Raw genomic sequence first — 24,282 nt, 5'->3', positions numbered from 1 at the left:
CAACAACTAAAAAGCTTACAGATTTTCATTTTATTATAAAAATTGGTTCAAATCACTCATGTATGAACATACACACACAAACAAAATTTAATTAAAAATACCAGCATACACAAAAATACCGTTCAATCTGTGAAAAATAATTGGAATTTTTATGTGAGCTAATTTTTGAACAGAAAGATTCAACTCTACTATCAGTCCAAAGAAATTAGATAAAGAAAAAAATACATTTACTGTTTCAAAGACCTACAGTTACAGGCTTCTGAAATGACAATATGATGTTTGAAACCTGTTACTAGTAGGAAAAAAAAATCTTACTTTTCAACTCTGATATAAGCAGTTCATATCTCATCTAACACATCTAAACCAACAGCAGTTACTTCCCATCCCTCTGCTTACCTTAAGCAGCAGCTCTGTAACCTCGTAGTGTCCATAGGAACAGGCATTATGAAGAGGCACAAGACCACTGCATGGAAGAAGAAGGCAAATGACAATTTTCTTTAAAGTGGCATTTTTAGGGGAGGAACAATTTTCTCCCTACTGAAATGAAAAGATCAAAGTAAAGTTAAAATATTCAAGTAGTTAAGCATTTAAAAACTAGGATTTACAAACTAATGATAAAATCTGACTTCCCAAACAACACATTACTTAAGAGTGGCATTAAAACTTGGGGGTTTGTTGCTTGGTTTTTGGAGGGTTTTTTTTTTTTGTTGTGGGTTTTTTTTTGCCTTAACAGGCCACAGATGTTTAATCTACCATTAAGACTGGCATTAACTGGCTTTGATGTGATCTTTCTTGAAGCTACTAAGGAGGGGGAAAAGTCCCATTCCACATTCAATTTCCTCAACAGTGTTCTGCTTCTGCCTAAATAGGAACTCCTATTTTAAATGCTATGTGAAAGGCAAAACTCCCCAGATAACACTAACGTAACTCCTGGGTATTTTATGAAGATGTACAAATATCCATAGAAAGCAGACTCAAATTGCTGCTCTAGACTGTGAAATGACCTGATTTTCCTCCATTTTTTACAGTACAACCTATTTAACTACCCAAGATACTTCTAAGAGAGTCCCTGTAATTTTTGTAGTGTTATATTACTGCAGGCCATACTTAAAAATGACACTAGCAAAGTAAATAATAGGGATTTAGTCACAAGCACAAGATGTAATAAAAGTCATGCATTGAAAAGAAGATGTGAGATGGGCAATTACTGCAGAGGACAAAATGAGTTTAATTCAAGCCAAGATGACAGGCTAGTTATGGCTCAACAGATCAGTACACATAATACATGAAAACCATAATTAACCCCATAATACCTATGAAAAATACAGGGGGTAATTCCCAGGACTGCAAAACCAACTCAGAGATAATTAGGACAGCAAATAGTAGACAGCATTAAATAAACTTAATTTTAAGGCGGATGCTCTCAGAAGCAGCAACACATTTGTGACAAGAGAGGAAAATTTGTCTGGGGAAAATTCTTCAGACTGTTTTTTCCATCATTATTTTTCTTAATTACAACTTATGAGTGCATGTGTGAGACAGAGAGACTATCCATTTCACAGAGCACTCAAAAAACCTGCCCACTTCCAAAATGATGGTCATCTCAGAGGACTGAGGGCTTCAAGGCCTTTCAGCAAAGACAGTCCTGAAGCAATGCATCTGCCCACTTCTGCAGCATCCCCTTCCCTCTTCCAGCACAATAGCAGTAAGGAAAAGGAAAGACCAGTGGAGAAAGAGCTGCTTCCTTGACTGTGCTACTCTTTGGGATTAACTAGAAGTGGTGACCCTTTTGAAAATACAGAACAATTCCTAAGCACTTTCTCTGAATTGACTCCATTAAAGACAACCTAACAGTTCTATAAAATCCATGTAGCCTAATTTAGCTCCTTAAATGAAAAGTGACAGTTATTTATAGCCTATTTTCTTATAAATTATGTATAAAGAAGAAACAGCATGGTGAAACAAAACACCACACTGATTCTAAATGTGTGGTGCCACTAAAAAAAAAAAAGTAGGAGCTTACTAGGATGTTAGATGATTCTAAATATGTTTGGGTTGTTTTAAAGTTCAGTTTGTTTGCTTTCCTTCCCTTCCTGCTCCAGCCCCAAGTTCAAGTTCAACTCAACCACCTCTCACACATTCCAAGCAAATTGTTCAAAACTCATCATACAGCATCTACACTGGAATTTTCTAGCAACTGATGCTGAAATTTTGGGAAGGTACAAAAGACCTTCAACCTGCTTAAATAATGCTGGATCTACCTAAATAGGTATTATATGGAGCTTTACTGTAGGACTTTTGTGGTTTATTTTTTGTGGGTTTTTTTTGACAGGTAGGGGGAAGGTGTTTTATTGTGTTTTCTGGTTTTTGGGGGGGATGGGGGAGGTTGTGGTGGATTTTGGTTTTCTGTGGTTTTTGTGGGGTTTTTGGGGTGTATTTTTATTTTCTGACTTGTATAATATGTCATTATGCATTTAACAACAATACTGTTTAAAAAAGCCATTAGGGTAAATGGACAGACAAAAGAGCTACAATTAGTTAAACTTTAAGAGTTTTAAGTACACTTTGGACTGTTTTGGAGAAAAAGGAAAAAAGGGAAAGAAGCTAAGAAAATTTAAAATCACTTCTAACACTAGCAGAAAATGAAAATACAGGAAGTGCCTCAGGTTTGCTGCTGGAGACGGCACACACACATATCTTAATTCTATGGATTCTGAATACAAAATGTATGCCTTTAACTAGGGGCCCAATTACTACCATGTTAGAACTAAGCCTTCCAATCCAACCATCATGAAAATCATCATCTTAGAGATGAGAAATGTATGGCTGAGAACAACACACAGCAAGTATCATTTCAGATTTCTGACTGCTGTGCACTTTGCTGATATCTTACATAACTACCACCCTTAATGCAAAAATAGAATAGTTTAGCCTCTACTATATGTTGATTTTTGCTGTCAGCTTCAATGAAGATAGATCTATGAGGACCACTAGTTGTGAGCACATGAGCATTACTGATGTTACTTGGAATTACATCCATATATGTGAAACAAGATAATAAGGCCATAGATAAGTTTTTCAACGCACATCTTTCACTAAGCCCTTGTATCTTCTCCCCATCGCCTATCCAAAAAAAATGCTGTTAGTCTGTAATTTTAAAGGGTAGTCTGTAAATGGAAGTAAAGCTCAAAGTTTGGGAAAAAAATTTAAAGGTGTAAAAGCAGCCTTAAAACAAGAGCAATCACAACTAATCTGAAGCACACTCAGATTTCTGGTAGCAAACATCACGTTCTTAGACAATTATTTGAGATTGTGCTGCAACATGAACCAAAAAAATAATTCTGTATCTTGACTAATACAAAACCAGCGCTGCAAACAGGTAATAAATCAATTAATTTTACATACCCTTTGTCCTTTGCATGTACATCTGCACCATGCTGAAGCAGAAGCTGGACTATCCGAACTCTGTTGTAGCCAGCTGCTAAGTGTAAAGGAGTGGACTGCAAAACAAAAGAAGATGAAGAATGGGAGCCATATCAATCTGAAGTTTTGTACTTCCTGACATTGAAATACTCTCAGTTACTCTCATACATTGCACCAAGATAAGTTAAAGTACCCTTCTGTGATTAGCTGAATTAACAAATACACAGCACATGCTGTCAAACCAAAAAAAAAAAAAAAAAAGCCTTAAGGTGGGTAAGAATAGAGGCACTCCCAAGGCAATAACAGCCTCTTAATTTAAAGCTAATTTTAAAAATCATTATCATCATCATCATCTCTGCACCAAAAAAGTATCCATATTTCTTCTGTACTGTGCTGTGGTAAGACAAAGAGAAAATTGTATGCAGATTGCAGTTTCCTGCAAAATACAGGTCTTCATCAGTAATGCACCTTGCTGCATAATAACAGAGTAATAACACCTTTCTCCATAGCTAGCTCAAATGAATTTTAACTGAAAGCTTTTGAGTTGAGTTGACAACAGTAATCCCCCTTGAAGTTTATTTTTAAAAGCTTTTTTATTATAAAACAAATTTTGTGTGCTGTCTCAGCCTGAGGGGACTGCTTTCCTACAGAAATGGATGATGTTGTTTCCTCCTTTCCAAGGCTGAGAAGCAGAGGATTTTAAAGGGGTCTTGGTTGCAATTTATTTTGTGGCAGGCAACCAAATGATACAATGTTCTCACAGTAAAACCTCACACATAAAGCAGCTTGAAACATGGGAAAACGTACATATCTCACTGTATTATGCCAAGTATAAATTTACTGTCAGCATTAAAACATCGTTATACAGTATTACAAGGGGAGATGTCACATTTCACTATTATCAAGAGGTTAAAAAACAAAAAAAAAAATCAAGACAAAAGGTCTCATCTGTGATAAATAGAAGCAAGTACTATACATCCATAAACAGTATGGATTTCCAGGAACACATATTTAATGTCCATAACTTGGGAGCAATCTGTATTATATTTTACTAAAGTCTCAACACTATGCTACTTGGCTTCAGAAAGAGTAACAACTTTGACAACAACCAAATGTCCCGTGTATTGTACTGAGGACACAGGTTGTACTATCAGAAATGACAGCACAGGGTATCTCTTAGAAAAACAACTGGAAAACTCAGTAAATTTAGGGAAGTAGTTATACAAGTTTCCATAAGACCCATCTTCAGAATTATCTCTACTGAAGGACCTCTAACATTCTAACATGAAGATCCCCAGAGTGTTTCCAAGAAACAAAATACCAGGAACAACAAACACTTACTTGTTTGACCACACAAATTATCAGGATCTATTACTATTAAGGCTTCTGCTACTGAATTAACAATTTAGACTGATCTAGAAGGCAATATATTATTTTTATATCTGCCCCTATTATAAAATAATTAACAATTTAGACTGATCTAGAAGGCAATATCATAAATACTAATGAAAATGTGGATAAGGATGATGCTGCTATTGACACTAGCAGAATACTTCAGCACTATTTATTCTGACAGTTGCCTTGCGTTGGTTACTAAATCCAGTTTTATCAATTGAATTAGTAAGTCAGAAAACGAAAAATAATTTGAAATGGACTACAGAGAAGTCTGTCCATTCAAAGGTCTAGACTCCAGAAAAACTGGAGCCAAGCATTAAATGTTTGGAACACTCCAGGATCCTTTAACGTCACAACAATTAAACTTCATTTTTCTTGTCTGTGCGCCACTTCTACAACAACGATGGCAGACTTCCAAAACGATGCTTTACTAAAAGGAAACATTATTAACAGAGATGTTCTCAGTAAGGACACATAACCCCAGAGTCTTGCTCACTCCTTAAAATTAAAACTATTATGACTCATGCTGGGACTGTGCACTTTGTATTTCTAGGGTTAATAGATCTGCATTTGCCAAATAACTTCATTAGAGAAGAAACACAAAACTTTTCAAGTTTATAGCTTCACAACAAATGGCATAAACGAAGCAAATCAGCATTAACCCAAATCTTTAGACAACTTATATCCATGTCTTTCAGTAAGGTGAGCTACCTCCTTCTCTTGAGCAAGGGCATGCACACATCCCAGTCCCAAGACTGAAATACAGAGCATCTTGTCTTTCCCAGCACACCAGAATTATTTATCTGCAGCCAGGCACCTGACATTTGATGTGCCTGCCTTGTGGCCCAGAGCAGCTCCAGCAAAGCTGTGTGCCGCGCTGTGGCTGTCTCCAAGCAGCATCAACTGATGCTCCCTGGGCCCATCCTGGAGAGGGGGGCTGAGATCTCCAGCAGGCAGCATGCTTCAACTCTGCAACTGCAAACACCCAGTGCTGGAGAGGCAGGCAGTCAGAGGGCCAGAGAGACCGCTTAACTGATGGTCAAGGACAAGTGAACACACACACAGGTGCAGAAGGCAGGAGCAGACAACCTGGAGTGCTGCTCCCCCTCTATTCACAAACCAGTTGCTCATTATTTTGGCTAAATGGCTCTTATAAATGCTGTGCTTACATACGCTTCAGGAAGGAGAAAGCAGGAAGATGCTGTCTCCATGATTCTTAAAAACATCTTTTCCTTTCTCCTAAGAAAGAGGATTCATCCATACTATAGATTTAATAGGTAAAAATACTCATGTGGAGTTACAACTTTGTATGCTAATTACAGAATCTAGGTAACTAAAAGATAATATTGTGCTACATGAACTACTCATTAGATGACATTATGAGCCCTCAAAAAAAAAGCTAACTACAGCAGTAGAGAGTGATTCTTAAAATTAACATGCTATTTATATAGCATCAGGGAAGTAAAAACTAAATACCATTGATAGCAATGTCTACTGCACCTCAAAGGTATATCAAATTAATGACTTTAATATTAAGAAAACAGATTTATCAATTAACCCCTCCTCCCATATCTTGCAGAATTTGGCAAGACTTACTAACAAAAATCCTTAGAGGGCACTTACCTTCCAAGACTCACATTCACAGTTACCAGGCCAATCACACTGGCTTACTTGCTAGTATAATTAAAAAGAGTATAACTCCATTTTTATTAAGTAAAGTAGACCATCATGCAAGATGCTCATATTATTTGAAAATTTTATGGCAGCTCTAACTGAGTCAAAGCAGGTACTGAGAGCACTTTAAGGAACATCACTGTACACAAGATGGCAATTGCTGTCAACCTATATACCTACTATTTATAGTAAGGGAGGTGGTTTTGCCTGCAGTCTTTTTGATAATGTGTTGCCTGGGAATACAAGAAATGCATTTTTTAGATTTGATAATTTGATACTGTTCTCAGTGAGCCTTAGGTATTTTTGCACTGCTTTGTTACCAAGAGCTGATTTGATGACCCCTGTTCAAGGTCAGCTGCCTTGGACCTGCCATCCCCTGTTCACCTGCATCAAACAAAAGGGGCCGGGAGGCATCTCCAGCGCTGCAGGCTCTGGGAAGCTTCTGCTAAAATCTGAAAATTTGTTTCAACAAGCTGTCCACAGGCAATGTGGGAGTTCCAGCTCCAAGCACCATCCATTTCCCTTATCTTGCTAAAGAGTCTTCAGCAGCCTTCAGACAGTAATGCTGCCACACTGCCTCAGAAGAAAGTTTCATTTCAGATTCAAATTACACATTTTAAGGGCAATTTTAAACCAAGGGATCTTATGTAACCATCTCATATTATGCATTATCTGCATGATTAATAACAGCTGCAGGAACTGTTTTAAAAACTAATATCTCCTGTTCTTGTTTTCTACTGCCAAAATCTTTATATAATGCTATCTGATAAAAATCCTAATCTATACGTTTCTCTCATTCTCAACTTGCCATCTTGAAGGCTATTAAAACCAACAATCTTATTACATAAATAAGATCTCATCACACATCTTATTTACATCAATATACAGTGATTTAGAATTATCATAAATTCATATAATTGTCTACAGAAAGGGCATTCTCATAATAAAGAGTCAACACTCTGATTTTGATGGCCAGCTCTGGCCATCACATATGGCTACTCTCAAGTTCAGAAGGTCCCCACAGGGATATGAACCAGTAAGGGTGGCTTTTACACAGATGGGGAAACAAGTAAAGCTTGGCAAAAAAATAGCTAAGGATACTTGTATGTATAATGTTAACTCTTCTACAACACCCTGCTGACAGAGGACACACCAAAAAAAAAAAAAAAAGGAGGGAGGGATTTTAAAATGTTCAATGCAGATTTAAATATTTCTGACTTTTTATATCATGTCTGTAGTAATCTTCAGGTTTAGTAGATTTGGAAATTGCGGGTATGCAGCAAACTCCCATTTAACAAATGTAGTTAAAAAAAAACATTTATTGTATTCAGATCATACTGCCCTTAGAAAACAGCAACAAAAATACCTTAAAACTCTTGTAGCTTGTCATACAAACTCCCTTAAGAGAAGTGTTTTGAATTAAGGGAAGAGCACAGGGATTTCTAATCGCAGAAGGGACCCTTGTTTCATAGTTTTCATAAAACTGTTTTGAAAGATGTCCTGACTCCTGGCAAAGCAAACAACTTTCTCTTTACTGTGTTAGAATTTATGACAGAATCTTTCTTTCCAATCACAGTAGCCTGTGCTTGATGCTGCTCTCTTGCAGACAACTCTAAAATGAACCACATCAATCATGAGAGTACATCAGGAAGACATTCCGGATGCAAGCAGAGTACCTCCTGTCACCACTTTATCATTCTGATAAATGGGGTAAGAAAACAAGTTGCAACAACACTAAAATCTTACAGACACATTCCTAAACTTTTCCACTGTGGAAACAATGAGGCTTTTCCTTTGCTGCTCAGATACCAACTTGCATTCTAATTTTAAACAGTGCACCCATCTTACACCTTTATTTTAAATGAATTTGGAAGCTTTCTTGGGAAATAGCTCATTAACATTTGTTTGTATTGTGCCAAGACAGGACTTAGGTACAAAATATTTCCTTCTATAAACACATATTTCAAGTAACTCAAAATAATTATTTTATATTCATGCTATAATGCTCTTACACATTTGGTACAAAAGTAATGAAGTTCCCTATCCTCGACTGAATAATTAAGCTTTTAATGAGCAGGAAAGGGTCCATGCTTCTGTTCACCAGCCACATGACTTGTCACACTAATCATGCAGCTTCCTTGGACATTTTATAGGAGCATTGAGTTATTTAAATTCGTGGTTGACAATTATGCTTTAGGGACAAACTTATAGATGCTGCTTCAGGAAAACAAGTCATGTCAGACTGCTGACTGTAGATGAGCTAGCTGCAACTCTGGAGATAAGCACACAGGTGAAGAGCTTAAACCACTTTTCTTAAGTAAAAAAAACATAATAAACAAGAAACAAACTAACACCCCTACAAACAAACAAAATTTCTAAAGACAAGAACTAAAAAATACTTAAGGAAAACATTTCTCACTCCACTGTTTCCAGTGGTAATTTAACTGCTTCATCTTCAGAATACAAACAGTAGAAATTAATTAGACTATTGAACTGGACAGGCTTAGTACAGTAAAATTCCACAAAACATTATGTCACAAATTTCACGTGCTGCTTTCTAACAGCTAATGACAGGGAAAATGAACTGAACAGTTAACCAATTCAGAATCTGCAAGGCAAACAGTATCTTAATTTAGAGGTCTGGTATATCAGATGATCTCTTGGCAGGTGGGGGGTGGTGGTGGTGAGGAACCAACTGTTTTGAGCTGTAAACCAGCAAAGACAAAACCAGCTCAACTGCACAGACACAGCAGTGCTAGGGCAGAGCATCAACGGGCAAGAATGTTCATAAACTCGAGGAAGAGTTAAAAAACACGGAAAAAGAAGGCCAAAAATACTGCAAACACACCGACAGAGTAAGGCCTCATTTGGAAGAGGTCTACTTGGGTGACAGACCAGCTCCTCATATCCAGTGAGTATTCAAATCTGTTCCTTCTCAGGGGGTTGTACTGTCCAATCTACTGACTACTGAATGCTTCTCTAGTAGATCTGACCTTTCAGAGACAACCCAATTTTCTGACTGTATGTCTGAACCTCTAAGACAGCATGACAAGGGTTGGCATCAGTCCCACATATTAACACAGTGACCCTGTTGTACTGCAACTTGGGGTAAGTGTTGACAAATAAGGGGGCAGGAGATTTATAAGAGACAAGCTTTTTCAATCACCTACGGGCCTAGCGTGGGGAAGGACCAACAGGATGACAAGTGTGATCTTGCACAGGGGTAGACAAAGAAATAACTGGAGAGTCTCCATCTCAAGGTTAAAATAAGATAGAAAAGGAAATCATGGAATCAATTAGGTTGGAAAAGACCTTTGAGATTGAATCCAACCTATGACTGAACACCACCTTGTCAACTAGACCATGGCACTCAGTGCCACATCCAGTTTCTTCTTAAACAGCTCCAGGAATGGAGACTCCACCAGCTCCCTGGGCAGCCCATTCCACTGACCAATCACTCCTTCTGTGAATAAATTCTTCATAATACCCAATATAAACCTCCCTTGGTGCAGCTTAAGGCTTTGTCCTCTTGTCCTGTTGCTGGTTGCCCAGGATAAGAGACTGATCCCCACCTGGCTACAGCCTCCTTTCAGGCAGCTGTACAGTGATATGCACTCTTTTGAACCTCCTTTTCTCCAGCTAAACAACTCCAGCTCCCCCAGCTACTCCTCACAGGACTTGTGCTCCAGACACAAGTTGCCCTTCTTTGGACCTGCTCCAGTACCTCAACATTCTTCCTAAACTGAGGGGCCCAGAACTGGACCCAGCACTCGAGGTGTGGCCTCACCAGTGACGAGTGCAAGGGAAGAATGACCACCCTTGTCCTGCTGGCCCCACTATTCCTGACACGGGCCACAATGCCACTGGACTTGGCCACCTGGGTACTCTGCTGGCTCACGTTCAGCTACTCTCAACCAGCACCCCCAGGCCCCTTTCTGCCTGGCCACTGTCCAGTCACTCTGTCCTCAGGCTATAGCGCTCAGGGGGTTGTCATTACTTTCAGAAACAAACCTAGAAACATAGACTAAGGGGAAAAAGCTAGAGAACTGGGAGAGACACTTTAAATAGGAACATCATTGATCTCTGAAGGATTTCACAAACAGCAGATCCCATAAATAGGGCACTAGTAATCTTTGACCTCTTCCTAAACAAGAACTAAAATGCAACACCTCCTCCCTTCCCCGAAAATCCTCTGTATAGGCACGTATCTCAGACACCATTTGGCAAAACAGTTCCACAGAGGATGTGTCAGAAAAATTGAGTAACACTTCTCACAAAACCATAGTATTCTCAGAAGACTGATCTTTACAAGAATCTCTTCCATTGCTACATGATGAGGGTGTAGCTGGGGATGGAACTGCAGTATGAAAAGAAATTCTGGGGCTTTCACCACAAAGTAGCATTTGTAGTTTTCCCAGATTCAGAAGCACAGAATACATCTCTGGCAGCACTCAAGGACACAGGGAGAGGAACTTTGAGATGGATTATCAGAGAAGCAGAGGAGTATATGCTGTTTCTTTGGTGATATATACTGACAGCTGAGGGAAAAGTGGCTTGCTGAGCTACATAAGGAAAGAATTACAGTAAAGATCCACTCTCTTCTCCTAAAGGAATGTGGCTGATGTTATTTAACACTGAAAGGAGATCTATGCTGACTTGACAGATACGGTAGAACCCTACAGAGAAACTCCTTACAGTATCATTGTGTCCGGCATAGCCATTTTTGGCAATCTGAAGAAGATGCACACTGAATCACCAGAGAACCAAAACTGCCAAGGTTCTTTGCTCTTGCAGTCTCTTCTTTTACCACATGCTATCAAAATCTTTTGTAGTCATAGAATAGCCTGAGTTGGAAGGGACCCATCCAGGATCATTAAGTCCAACTCCGGGCCTTGCACAGGACACCCCAAGAGTCACACCTTTTGCCTGAGAGTGTTGCCCAAACACCTCTTGAACTCTGTCAGCCTTGGTGCTGTGACCACTTCCCTGGGGAGCTGTTCCAGTGCCCAGCCACCCTCTGGGTGAAGGACCTTTTCCTAATATCAAACCTAAATTTGCCCTGACACAACCTCAGGCCATTCCCTCAGGTCCTGTCACTGTCAGCACAGAGAAGAGATCAGTGCCTGCCCCTCTCTTCCTCTCCCCAGGAAGTTATGACTGCACTGAGGTCTCCCCTCAGTCTCCTCTGCTCCAGGCTGAACAGACCCAGTGACCTCAGCCACTCCTCACACAGCTTCCCCTCAAGGCCCTTTGCCATCCTTGTTGCCCTCCTCTGGACACTCTCCAACAGCTCAGTGTCTTTCTGATCTTGTGGCACCCAGAGCTGCCCCCAGCACTGGAGGTGAGGCTGCCCCAGCTCAGAGCAGAGCAGGACAATCCCCTCCCTTGCCTGGCTGTGCCTGCTGCCCCCCAGGACAGGGCTGGCCCTCCTGGCTGCCAGGGCTCAGTGACTCCCATTCAATGCCATGGGCCAGGACCCTCAGCTCCCTTTCTGCAGCGCTGCTCCAGCCTCTCGTTCCCCAGTCTGTACAAACATCAATGTTCTTCCTAATACAGTCAACTACCAATCTTTCATTTCCCTTTTCTTTTTACCTATCTTATTATTTTTACTACTTCTCCTTGATGTATTTACTTTGCTTCCCCACCTTCCCCTTCCAACTAGAAACTTTCTGGGCTTCAGTTCATAATATTTTCACATTATTAAGAAGGAATAAATTAATTTGATCATTTTCTCTGTCAAATCAGCACTTCACTCATTTTAATGAAACTTGGGTCAGAAAAAACTGTTATGAGAAACACTTGCATGTTGACTGCATTTCAGCTCCAGCACTGAGTATGAAATAAACATACCTTATATTTTGGAATTCGATTAAAACATGAAATATAAAATAATTAATAAAATTAATACACAAAATGCTCTTTTTGCATTACAGTGATAATTTGCAAATTTTAGAATTAAATTACTTTATCATCCAATCAAATAGCCTTTACCATTCCTTTTGAAGAGCAACCTTGCAAAATACAGGGAAAAGGCAGAGAATTCATCTTGTAATTCCAACTGAAAAGCAACTGTTACTAGAATATTAAAATTTTAAAGTATTTCACTTGTAAGAAATAAGTTTCTTTTATAAGTAGTCACATATAATATTACTTGGAAAAGACTAATCAAATCATCTCAATTTTCTTGTTCATCAATGACACATCCATCATCAATTACAATACATTTTGGCATTTTCCTTCCCCTTTATCCTTCATCTGCTGCCTGCTCAGTCAACTTAAACAATACTTTTAAAAATGGTTATGTAAATACACCTCTCCTTGCACACAAGTATTTGCAGTTCTTTTCATTCAGAACTGAACTGATCACTATAAATTATCCATACAACCTCTAAAGTCAGTGATGGGGTTGTAGGAGCAAGTGATAACTGGTGTGCTGGGAGAAATCAGAGACACAGCAAGGGCAGAAAACACAAGGGCTTTGAGTGACCTAAGAGGTGAAATGTTTGGATGCTATCAGTGACTCTCCTACAGAGAAAGTGGCTTGGAACACCACATGGGTAAATGCAACTACTGGAAGGGTACCAAATGACACCTGAAGCAAAACTTTTCAGTAGAAGTTGTCTTTAACAGCAGCTATAACACACTCAGATACAACTCATCTTCAGGGAAATGCTTGCTAAAATAATCCAACATGAGGCACCAGCCTTCATAAAGTGGAGCTATGGAAAAAATGGCAAGTTTTTAAAAATAAGCTAGAATTAGTAAGTAATAAAATTATGTCCTTACAGACAGCACAAAAACTACTAGTGAAGGTAATACTGGAGACACTTTGCTAATGCATACCTTCTACTGGGAAAGGCTTGATATAGTGAAAGAAGCCAGTATGACCAACAGCAAGCTAAAAGAGTTTAGTAGAATTAAGAGGACATTCAAAAAGCTGAATTTACAAGCTGGAGAAAAACACAAGGACCACAAACTCCAGTAGTTTAGAGGTAAAAAAACCAAGTAGACAGGCAAAAACAGTTTAAGTAGTAACTGGTGAAATGGATTCAAACCAACTAGGAGCACAAAATACACCAGCCAGCTCAGTGGGGCAAGGAGATGCTAGGGCAAGAAATGGAGATCTTACAGGCAAGAAGGCACTGTGAAGAACTGAAGGATCTTTTTGTTTGGTATACATCTTAGAAAAAACAGTAAGTCTTATTCCAAAATCCTGGTGAGTGAGCAGGTACATATTTGGGAGAAGCTTGGCAAAGCTTGAGCATGTACGTATTTGGGAGCATGTACGTATTTGGGAGAAGCTTGGCAAAGGATCTCTCTGAATTAAGCATAGAGGAGGTTGCCATCCCCATAACCAAAATGAACATCAACAAATTGCCAGGACTAAAGTGGATCTACTCTAAAGCACAGGAGACTAAAACAGGTGAATTACTAGCTGTACATGACCTTCACCTAAGATTATTTTGGTATGTGAAGACACGGAAGTTACAAACCAATCATCAGTGCACATTTTGAGGAACTACATAGAGGCCCATAATCTTGATGTTTGTACAAGCAAAAATACAATATAATAACAGCTAGATTTAGTGAACACCTGCATAAACACAACCTGCTTGAGAAGAGTCAAAAACTTGGGTTTTCTGAAGCACAACAAGCACATGCATAAGGGTAAGCCAACACATACAATTTACAATAGGTACTCAATGGGTTTTTTAACTAAATCCTCACCAGTGGTTTATTAGGAAGATGATGTTGGGTCCTCAGGTGGTTGCACAACAGCACAGAGAGATGGGAAATAGTGTACAACGAAGTGATAGATGTCACAACAGAGGGAGGCCACAAAGTAATCCCACACTCCAAAGCAAAAAGCAACCAGAAAGCAGATCAGTTTGCTTCTCAGTACTTCTTATGCTCCCATGCAGGGATTTTGAGAGGAAAGTGACACCAAGCATGGAAATATCACCTACAGTATTCACTACAGTCAACCATATAAAGAAGTCAAATGCACTCAGTCCCTGGACTGAGCTGCTGCATTTCAATTCAAAACAATCTCAGCAAGCTCTGGAAGGGGCTCCACCCCTGAGATCACAGTAGAAGAAATATTATCGGTACTCGGCCTCTGGATGCTCTGTGAGCTGTTAAGAGCCAAATCCAGAAGACAGCTTTTAGTTAATGTGCATAAAATATTACATGGCAGCTCTGCCCACATCAGCCAGTTTGACTTGTTTTCTCCTGACAAAAGATGGATAATAGCCTAATGCAGGAAGTCATCTCCTGTGTGAAGCTAATCATCAAGGGGAAAACAGTTCAGGTATAAAAATCCCCCATGCCTTCAACACATTTGAGGCCTCCCAAAGAGCACATTAATTAAGATCTAACAAATGAGATTTCCTGAATTTTAGAGAACAATACAAAGAGAATGATGACAGCGTAAACAATTTCTTTCTGGTCCTTTGGTGCACAATTTCTATTTGTGGACATGACAGAATACACTTCAAATAATACATGAAGGGATACTCACTGAAATGTTTTAGGGAAAATATTTAGGATCTCATAACAGAAACCTAAATCAAGTAGATCAGTTTTACATTTTATTCAAAAGGTATCATCCTTGAATATAAAAGGTTTTAAGTGACACCAGGGATAGAAATTAAGCCAAGTCATCTATACCATACAAAGTCTGCAGAGGCATTCTTGTGCTACCCACTTTGATCATGCTTGGCAGATGAAGTAAGACAGGATCACAGCATAGCAAAGTGCATAACTTGTCACTTTTTCTAACATGCATGAAGCCTGGGAACTAACAAATAAAATAAAGTGTTTTAAAGGCAAAACACAATTGTGACCATTTTTGAATGTTCTTTGTACATATATGGAATTGGGCACTTCTGCCCAAGGCACAACACAAACCTTATGACATTTAACACTTGCTTTGTAATCTTCTTGTAATGTTGGAAATATCACTTTTTTTTTACAGTACACCATTAACTAAATCCAGAAAATACCTTCAATTTTGCACACAGGATTTGATTTAAAATATTTGACCTGGTCTGATGGAAAGTGTCCCTGCCCATAGCAGGGAGGCTGGAACTAGATGATCTTTAAGGAACCATCCAAGCCAGGACATTCTGTGATTCTCTTTATCAATCTACCAGCTCACAGCCCTAGATATAACCTTGATACACATGTTTCATGAAACACACACAAGATCAGTGCCAACAAGGGCTGCAGTGTCCAGGAGCCATCAGCCACAGCCAGCGTTACACAAGCCAACATCAGCTACCAGCCTGTGTGGTTACTGCTTATTTTGATAACTGCAGTTCCACAGCCCTGTAATTGCACATCAGGAAACTTCCGGCAAATCCCTGCAGGACTACAAATGTAGAAACCAAAATCTGCACGTTCCCCACCCACAAAACTGAGTCTAAAGCATTTCATCAAAACCAGACTGACATTTATGCTAGTAAGCAGAAAGTGAGCAGATTTAGCAAGGGCTTGTCTCTCCAGTTACTCTGAAATAACTGTTTTGGATTTGTGGAGCTTTCTTTTTTTCTGAAACAAAATGAATTTCATTAAACAATTTTTAATCTTTTCATTTTATTAGATTAATGAAGGAGAATTCTGAACCAAGAATAATATACAGTTAACTATTATTCTGGATGATTGCTCTCCTTTGCACTAGTTAGTTATTTTTTTGTTGTAGAGAAGCCTTAAGAGTAGGGACTGTATTTACAAGCCACACAAACAAACAATGTATACCAGCAGAAGAGTTCATAAAACTTTGAGAAAGATGAAATGCAAATTGTGAAACTAGGTACGATACTATATGTGACAAAAAACTCCAAATATGTAAAGTCCACAGTGACATTCAGAAATACCCTTGGGCATGGCAAGGCCTTACATTGGCTATCTGTTCACAAGTCTTTTGCTCAAATAAACAGCTTTTGTCTGTAGAAAAGTAGATTTTCCCAATAACTCAAACAACTTTTTTTTATTGTATGTGAAATAGTTTCTTCCAAAATACATTCCACACCCATCTGAATATAATCTCTATGACATAGATTACAGAACAAACAGACCTATGGATTTATGTGGTATTAATTTTGCTTTTTATTTCACAGGACAAGAAAAATGCACACAATTTTGAAGGTTTACAGTTTCACCAGCACACAATGTGTTCACATCTTGCAGTACATGGCATTTTTCTTCAACCCCCAGCTCCTAGAGCCAAGCATATTACAGGGGAATTTAAAGCTCTACCCAAGTCTGCAGGCTTAATAACTGTAAAGGGAAAGCTTGTGAAAATGTGGATCGATTGTTCCATACGGACTCAGAAATTGGAAGCTATACCAATTTTCTTTCCAATTGCAGGATTTTTCTTGAAAATGGCTGCAAACAACCAGAGTTGTTGAACAGGGGTTGGCAAATTCACTTACCGGCAGCAAATTGGAGACTCCCTGGTAAGAGGAGACATAACTCACCTGATCTTGTTAGAATTTAATTTCTCTTTACCAGCCCTTTGTTTACAGGCTGATCTTTCATTAGAGAGAAAGACGCACAGGAAGCAAGAGAAAGAATTTGCAATTTCATCCAAATACTACTCACTACCAATGCTACTTGGTATCAGGGATGTCCCACAGCAAAAGCTGAGGAGCACATTGTTCTCAAGATCTTTTGCAGTGGTTACCTCGGGCCAAGGATGCTGCTACTCAGCACTGCATTGCAGACCTTCTCAGACTTGGAATTCTTACATCTGAACCCTGTGCCAATGAACCGGAATGAGGCCATGCATGAGAAAAACCAATATCCCTATGGCAGGAAAGAACAGGCTGAAGCAACAGCCTCAGTCAAACCCAAGAGGCAAGTATGTCTCCTATGACTCACAAAGTTTAATGAAAAGGCCTGTTTCTGGTATTCTGGATCCAGGGTTGTCTACAGCTAGTTTGGAAAGGTGTAACAACAAAGGCATTGCAGAAGCAAAATACCAAAGACTGGTAGTGAGAGCTCTTAAGGACTGAAAACTGGGAATAAACAAAGGGACACTACAAGTCAGAAGACAACAGTGCAAATAAGTGAAGTATGACCACGTGCATGACAGAAATGGCATTTTAATTAATTGCCTATTTTTCCCCATGGGATCACTACATTATCCACAGTACTGGATGGTCCCATGCAAGGAAAAACTGAGGTGCAATGTTTGCAGGATCCCTGATTCACCTGTTGCAAAAAGAACATTTCTAGTTTCCAAAACAGGAAGTAGGGAGGGAAGGTGCAGGACACAAAACAATGTAGCTATGGAGGAACTGCATTCTGTGCTGCCCTCTGGTAGCAATTCCTGCTTCAAGTTGAACTAATACCTGAGATCACACTGTCACAGGTTATGCCATTGTATTCTGTTTTTCATATGGTTGATACAAAATGTAAATACAAAACACAGCTGCTACGGAAACTTTACTTCAAAGTACAAAACAAGCATTTTATTTTTCAGTTAATGACTTTTCTATGGTCCTAAGAGCTCAAAATATTAGATATTTGCTCTACTTCAAGGGGTCCACCTCGAGAAGACCACTCAGCAAATTGGTTTTTGGGTAACTCCTAAATAGAGGAGTTTGGATTCCCTTGCATAAGAAAAGGTTTTATTCAACCAGCACCTGAGTATTTTAGTGCCAGCATGATCTGAGCATGTATAATGCAGTGCAGGAGCAGGATATTATGTACAACCAAAAATCCAACCTCCTATTGCTAACAGCTACCACATCAGCTGGATGCAGGTCACTTTGGAAAGCTATGATTAGTCACATGGGAAGTGTCTTGTAGAAAAGAGTTCTTATCTGAACTGCTGAAACCAATCCTTTCTTATCAGGTCAGATACTTCTGCATTTTTGAAATGGAGGCAACATCAATTTCTTCCTTAAACAGCTTTCAAGTGTTCACATCAGCTTCCTGAAGGAAATAAGTGGACTAAGTGCTTCTACTCAACCTGCAACCATTATATGTGGAATTTTAAACCTGTCTCTTGCCACTGATTTAGGTAAGCAGAGACGGTTGTAACAAGTCAGAAATCCAGCTTCCATGATGAAGTAATACAGCGTTAATTTCCAGCAGAGGAACCTGGTGATTTAAAATGGTCAAAAATCATTTTTTGGAAATTCACTCATAACAAAGCCTTGAAAAAGACAACCCCAGAGGAAAATATTTGAGGGAAAATAACAGGGGCTCTAAAACCAACATACCTTTACACAGACACATAAATAGATGTCTATCTTGGCTTCTTAACTGTGAAATTCATTACCATCTGCTAACACCAACACCACAGGCTTGTCTTCTAGAAGTCATTACTTCTACAGATAATGTAAAGACCAAGGAGACCAGCAGAACTCACAGGTAGGATGCAGGGAAATTTCAGACCCACAGCAATAGGCAGGTTCTGTGCACTGTGTCTAAGTTCTGTTCTGATACTTGGTGAGGCAATGTGAACAGAAATGATGCAACATGTAAATGTTGCCTTACATACAACACCACATCATAACAACTGCAAATTTCCAGTCTCCTGCTAAAAAACACCAACATCAAAGCAGGACTAATTGCCATGAAAAATCACTATTATATTTCGGCTCAAGCATTGCTTTTTAAAAAGTAAACAAATAAGACAGTTTTAAAAAAACAGGTTTTGTAAAATTTACCCTTGTGTAATACTAATTTGCTTACACAGTACCATATAGCTCTGCACTATACAGCTCATTATTTGTGCCCTGAGAGACACTGAATATGCACATAAACCAGTACTTGCACAAAAATCAATCATTACCTAGCTTAATGAAATTGCAGTTCCTGAGATGATTATTGCTGATTTTCTTTGGTCATCAAAACTCCCAAAAACTACCATGATCCTTGGTATGCAGGAAGACTTCAGCTGATGTTTAAAAATGGTCTCTGTTTTGCACACTAATTCATTTTTCCCTCCAGAAGATAATGGCAAAGAATACATTCCCTCTTCAGACAGCAGCTCAAAAGCTTCAGTAATGTGAACATTTCTACAATGACTATAACCTACCTAAACTGTGACTTTGGAGGGAAAGAAGGAACTTCAGTTTTCATTCCTATTTGTCTTGACCTCTATCCTAAATAAACAGATGGAGCAATGGTTATCAGCACCAGATGTAACTGTTTTAGAATCATGGAATCCTGTCCAGTAGGAATCAGACTCTGGCTGTCAATACTTTTCAAAAAGGCTGCAAGCAGCACCCAGAATGCAATAAATCTTTTTTACTTCCAACCTTAGCTGGTTTCAAACCAGCAAGATACTGTCAGAGTTTTCCACTCCTTTTACCCATTCTATAAAGCACAACTTCACAGCACATGTGGTGTTTGAGAAATCCAGAACCCCAGATGTTAATATGCATGAGAGAAATCCCCCGGGGGAAAAAACTAAACTGCATACAGTTGCACCCCAAAGTATGAGGAAAAAAATATCACCATCTGCTAATCCAGAAAAAATAATTACCCATTCAGTACTGGAACCCAATTTCTTCACCCACCCAGCAAGTGTTCCCTTATCACTAGACTAGAGCTGGACATCTCAGAAAATCAAGGAATGCACAGACTGAAGAAAGAGGTAAGCAGACTGAGGGAAGAGTTTGTGGGTCCAGCTGTACTGCAGAACAAGCATGATGCTGAGAATCTGGGGCCAATCCGCAGTCTGCATTCCTGGCCTGAGAGCTGCATTCAAACTGTGGCCTTATGCTGTCCTAAGCTTGAGCTTGAACGCTCAGAAGATCTGCAAAAAAAATTACTAAAGGTATCAAGGAATGCAAAAAGCAACTTCCAAAATGGACAAATCCTCAGCTAGCATAAATCACCACAGATCAACTACAGGCAGCTACACCAGTGGAGACTTCCATTGACAAGCTCAGTTAATTTGCAGCACAGCTTAAACTGATCAAACCCCAAGTGATCTTGCACTGGAACAGGACCTGAACACTTTGCTTTACAAATTAAATACTTAACAATTATATAGCATGCTTACTTCAAAGAATTAGTAAACCTTCCATAGGTTTAGAGGAAGGTTTTTCCAAACTTCCTGTATACATGTGGTAGTAGAAAAAATAGATCTGGTAGATATAATTTTTAAAAAGCTAATTAATATCAATGGCAAGGCATCTTAAAAGTTTGTGTTTCAAAAACCAGTGCACTTACCAAAAACCAACCAACCAAACATATTTTCAAAGTCTCCACACACGGGAACTTTAACTGCAATATGCCTTCCAAGCTTTGGGCACAAATTTCCTAACTAATTCAGAGGCTGCTATCTCAATTTCTGCTATCTCAATATGAATTTTAAAAGTTTTGTAATTTTTTTTTTTTAATTTTTACTTTGAAGTGATAAATGTTCAAGAAAACATCTGCAAGGGCTCATTCTTTGCCCTGCTGACAGAAGTCATAACTCTGCATTTGGCCTTAGATCAATAGTGATGGGGGCTGAATTATTCAGTAATGCACTGCTGTACACCACCCCATTTAATTATAACAGTGCAATAGAGCACTATTAATAGCTAAATACACTTTTACTTGAACAGCAAAGTCTTAAAATAAGGAAATTCAAAAAATATGGACAATATCTTTAATCTTAAAATGTGGAGAGTGTTTCATCATTTTCAACACTGCTAAATTAAATAGAGCCCTTGTTCAATTGCCTGTCCTCAGTTCGTAAAATCAATTGCTTTCGAAACCTGGAAGATGCATCAACTTTCAATCAGTGATAAATGTAAATAAGCAAAAAAATGGCTGAGTTTTCCATCACATAGTATGTATGATAGCCACTACAACTGAAAAACATTTAAAAATGTGTATAAAAACCAGGAATTTTTGTACAATGGAGCTGAATTTTTTTAATATTCAGTAACAACATACCTGTTAACCAAAAGTGTAAATTAACCTATCTTTACTGATTTCAGTGGAACTGGGCTGTTCCACAACAGGTCCAGGATGGGAAGATGTTTATACTGTGCTCCAACACACTCCATCAAAAATTTAAAAAAAGCTAGAAAAGAAAACATTCCCACGCTTTTCTCTCCAAAAATGAGATGTACTATTACAGGTGAAACACTTTAACAGATACATATTAAAAACATTCTGGTACACAGTTAAAAAATACCAAAAAAAAAAAAAAAATCAAACAAACCAACCAACCAAAAAAAAAAAAACCCAAATGCAACATTTGTAAATCAACAGTCTAGACAGACTATCATCTCGAAATCTAAACCATCAAAAATCATAGGATCCACTTCTCACTCCGTATGTTCTTCCCTCCTCCAGTTTCAGCCTAATTCTTAATTTAACTCATTCAAACATCTCTGCCAGACAAAGTCAAAACAATAATGTCAAATTTAAGAAAATGCAGAAGGTGTTAAACATAGCAATACAGTGCCAGTCTATGTGGCAGTGTATTAGCAGCTAAGCTGAATACCAAGCACCTCACCCAGGCAATGTTCAAATACAAATAATAACTTTCTTCCTTTAGTAATTTTATCCATCTGCAACAGTACATTTTGTTTTTCTTACAAAGGGTCTTAAAGTTTTGTTTACATTTAGACCAGTGTTTGATGTTTGAAAGACACACACAAAACCCATGTCTGCCGACTTAATCTGTCACAGCTGCCAGTGGCAAGTATACCAATGTTTAATTTTATGGTGAAAAGGCATCACAGGTTCCCCCCCCCATACATTCTCCTTTATACATCTATGCTTACTAGTATGCTTAAATTGGCCTTTCTTAAATAATTGAAATATAAAGCAGGTATTAACTTACCTTACGCCCATCACTTGCATGGCAGTTCACATTTAAAGGAGTCAATAAAGCCATCAGCTTTTCTTCATTACCACTCCTGTAAATGAGGAGAATATTATGGAAAGGGTGGGAAAAGGGCAGAGCTGTTTGATATCTAGCTCCTTAGCAAGTATTTTGCAAAGTATAGTATATTTTAAATTTGAGCTGTGGCAGGGAGAATGCTGGATGGCTAAAGAATCTTTTGAACATTTCAAAACCAAGGGTAAATACAAAAAAGAATACTACATTTGCAGTTAAATGTGTTGCGAAAGATCATACAAAAACACCTCAATTTCTCTCCTTAACCTCGTATTTCCTTTTTCTAATTTTACAGATCATCTGAAACCATTTGTCGCAATAAATGTTCTGAATTTAACATATTTTCATAGCATATGGCCTATAACATGTGAAACAGCTATATACCAATACCCAGAAAATTTTTTTAGAAGGGTTAACAGGCTATATAAAATGGTCTTGTGCAGTCAGAAGGAAGGATGAAAAGCACCTTTGCAATATACAATTGAACTTTACACCTTTTGTATAGGCTTCCTTATGCTCTGTTCGGATAAAACCTATTTTCAAAATACACCCTATGGTAGCAGTAAAAACCCAAAGAAAAAAAAAAGATTCCAATATTTAAATTGCCCCTAAAAAGAACAGTCACAAAACAATAAAGAGGATTTAAGCAGCTTAAAACAAAAACTCAATATTAACCTTATAACCACCATAGTGGGGGATTTCAATTACATAAACAGGCTTTTACATTTGTACCAGACTAAAGTCTGAAGAGATTTATGCTAATTAAGTGGTTTGCTTGCAGCATTTCATGGAAAGGCGATGACAAAACAGTACTATTTTAAAAACCCCTTTTCCTCGCCTGCTTCCACCCCCAAAATACGTTTTATATTCTAAGCAGCACTCACCTAGCAGCTTCCAGGAGTTCGTCCTTCTTGTATTCACCTAAATGATTGCAAAATATCATGCTGTTAGCATTTGGCAGAAGACAGATTAAGAAATGCAGTAGGAAGCAAATACAGAATTAAAACAGAGAAGAGGAGAAAAAAGCCCACACCCCGCTGGGTGATGGAGCTGTGACGTTAGCCAGCTTGTGGAGGCAGCATCACCAGTACCTTGGAGACGGGCAGCAAATTGACGCATCTTCTTGTCCAATCCTCAGATGGAAAGGCTTTCTTCGGACAACCAATGACTGCGAAATCTTGTGTCCAGAAACACAGTCCCGCTGATAGCGGCATGTCAGCTGAAGACAATGTCCCCACCCCCTGCCCTATTCAGTATGTCACATTATACTTGGGAAGCATAATAAATTCCAAGACAAAGCAAGGCAGTGCGGCTTTTGAAAAGGTACAAATTACTGATCTCCGAGGCTCTCACCTGCCTATTTGAATGGTAATGTTACACTTCACTAAGTTCTTTAGAAAAGCACGGATTATTAAAAAAAAATCCAGGTATTATATCATCAACCACTTTTCAACAAAATACACGTTTGAAATAAAAAGCACAGACAAAAGAGCATGAACTCTGCAACAGATTTTGCTACGAGACTCTGAGATTAGAGATAACCACGAGTAATGTTAAAGCTACATTTATATTTGAAGTCCTGAGTTAAAACAGACAACTCACAAGGGTTGCTGCAGCACAGGATTAAAACTGCATGTTAGTATTTTAAAAAGAGCATGGGACAAGATAACCCACGGAAGTAAGACAGAATTCTACAAAGCTGAATCATTATGACATTGTGCAATACAAATAGAATGGAATTTCAAGTCAGAAATTAGAAAAAAATAGCTATTTAGCAGCTTTATGCAGTCAGAGAACAGAGTGTATCCTAGACCCAAAAGGTAAAGGGTTTGAAAAACATACTGTATACATCTGCCGGAGAATTAAAGCCTCTAACCAAAATGCTGTGAGAAAAACAGGAAGAAGAAGCTGTCACAAAAGAGGAA

At 38.6% G+C, this 24,282-nt stretch overlaps 1 protein-coding gene across 1 annotated transcript in view; it reads right to left on the bottom strand.

The window, feature by feature from the left end:
• Positions 1-24,282, bottom strand: part of TNKS (tankyrase) — a 128,550-nt gene that overhangs the window by 40,293 nt on the left and 63,975 nt on the right. Inside the window, 4 exon segments of the mRNA XM_036382859.1 lie at positions 397-463; positions 3,406-3,500; positions 22,301-22,376; positions 23,242-23,278. Coding sequence (XP_036238752.1) covers positions 397-463; positions 3,406-3,500; positions 22,301-22,376; positions 23,242-23,278 — 275 coding nt within the window.

Source organism: Molothrus ater, chromosome 4 (assembly GCF_012460135.2).
Source record: "Molothrus ater isolate BHLD 08-10-18 breed brown headed cowbird chromosome 4, BPBGC_Mater_1.1, whole genome shotgun sequence".
NCBI classification, from domain to species: Eukaryota; Metazoa; Chordata; class Aves; order Passeriformes; family Icteridae; genus Molothrus; species Molothrus ater.
Note: the sequence above shows the minus strand (reverse complement) of the source record. Positions and strands in the feature narration are given on the sequence as shown.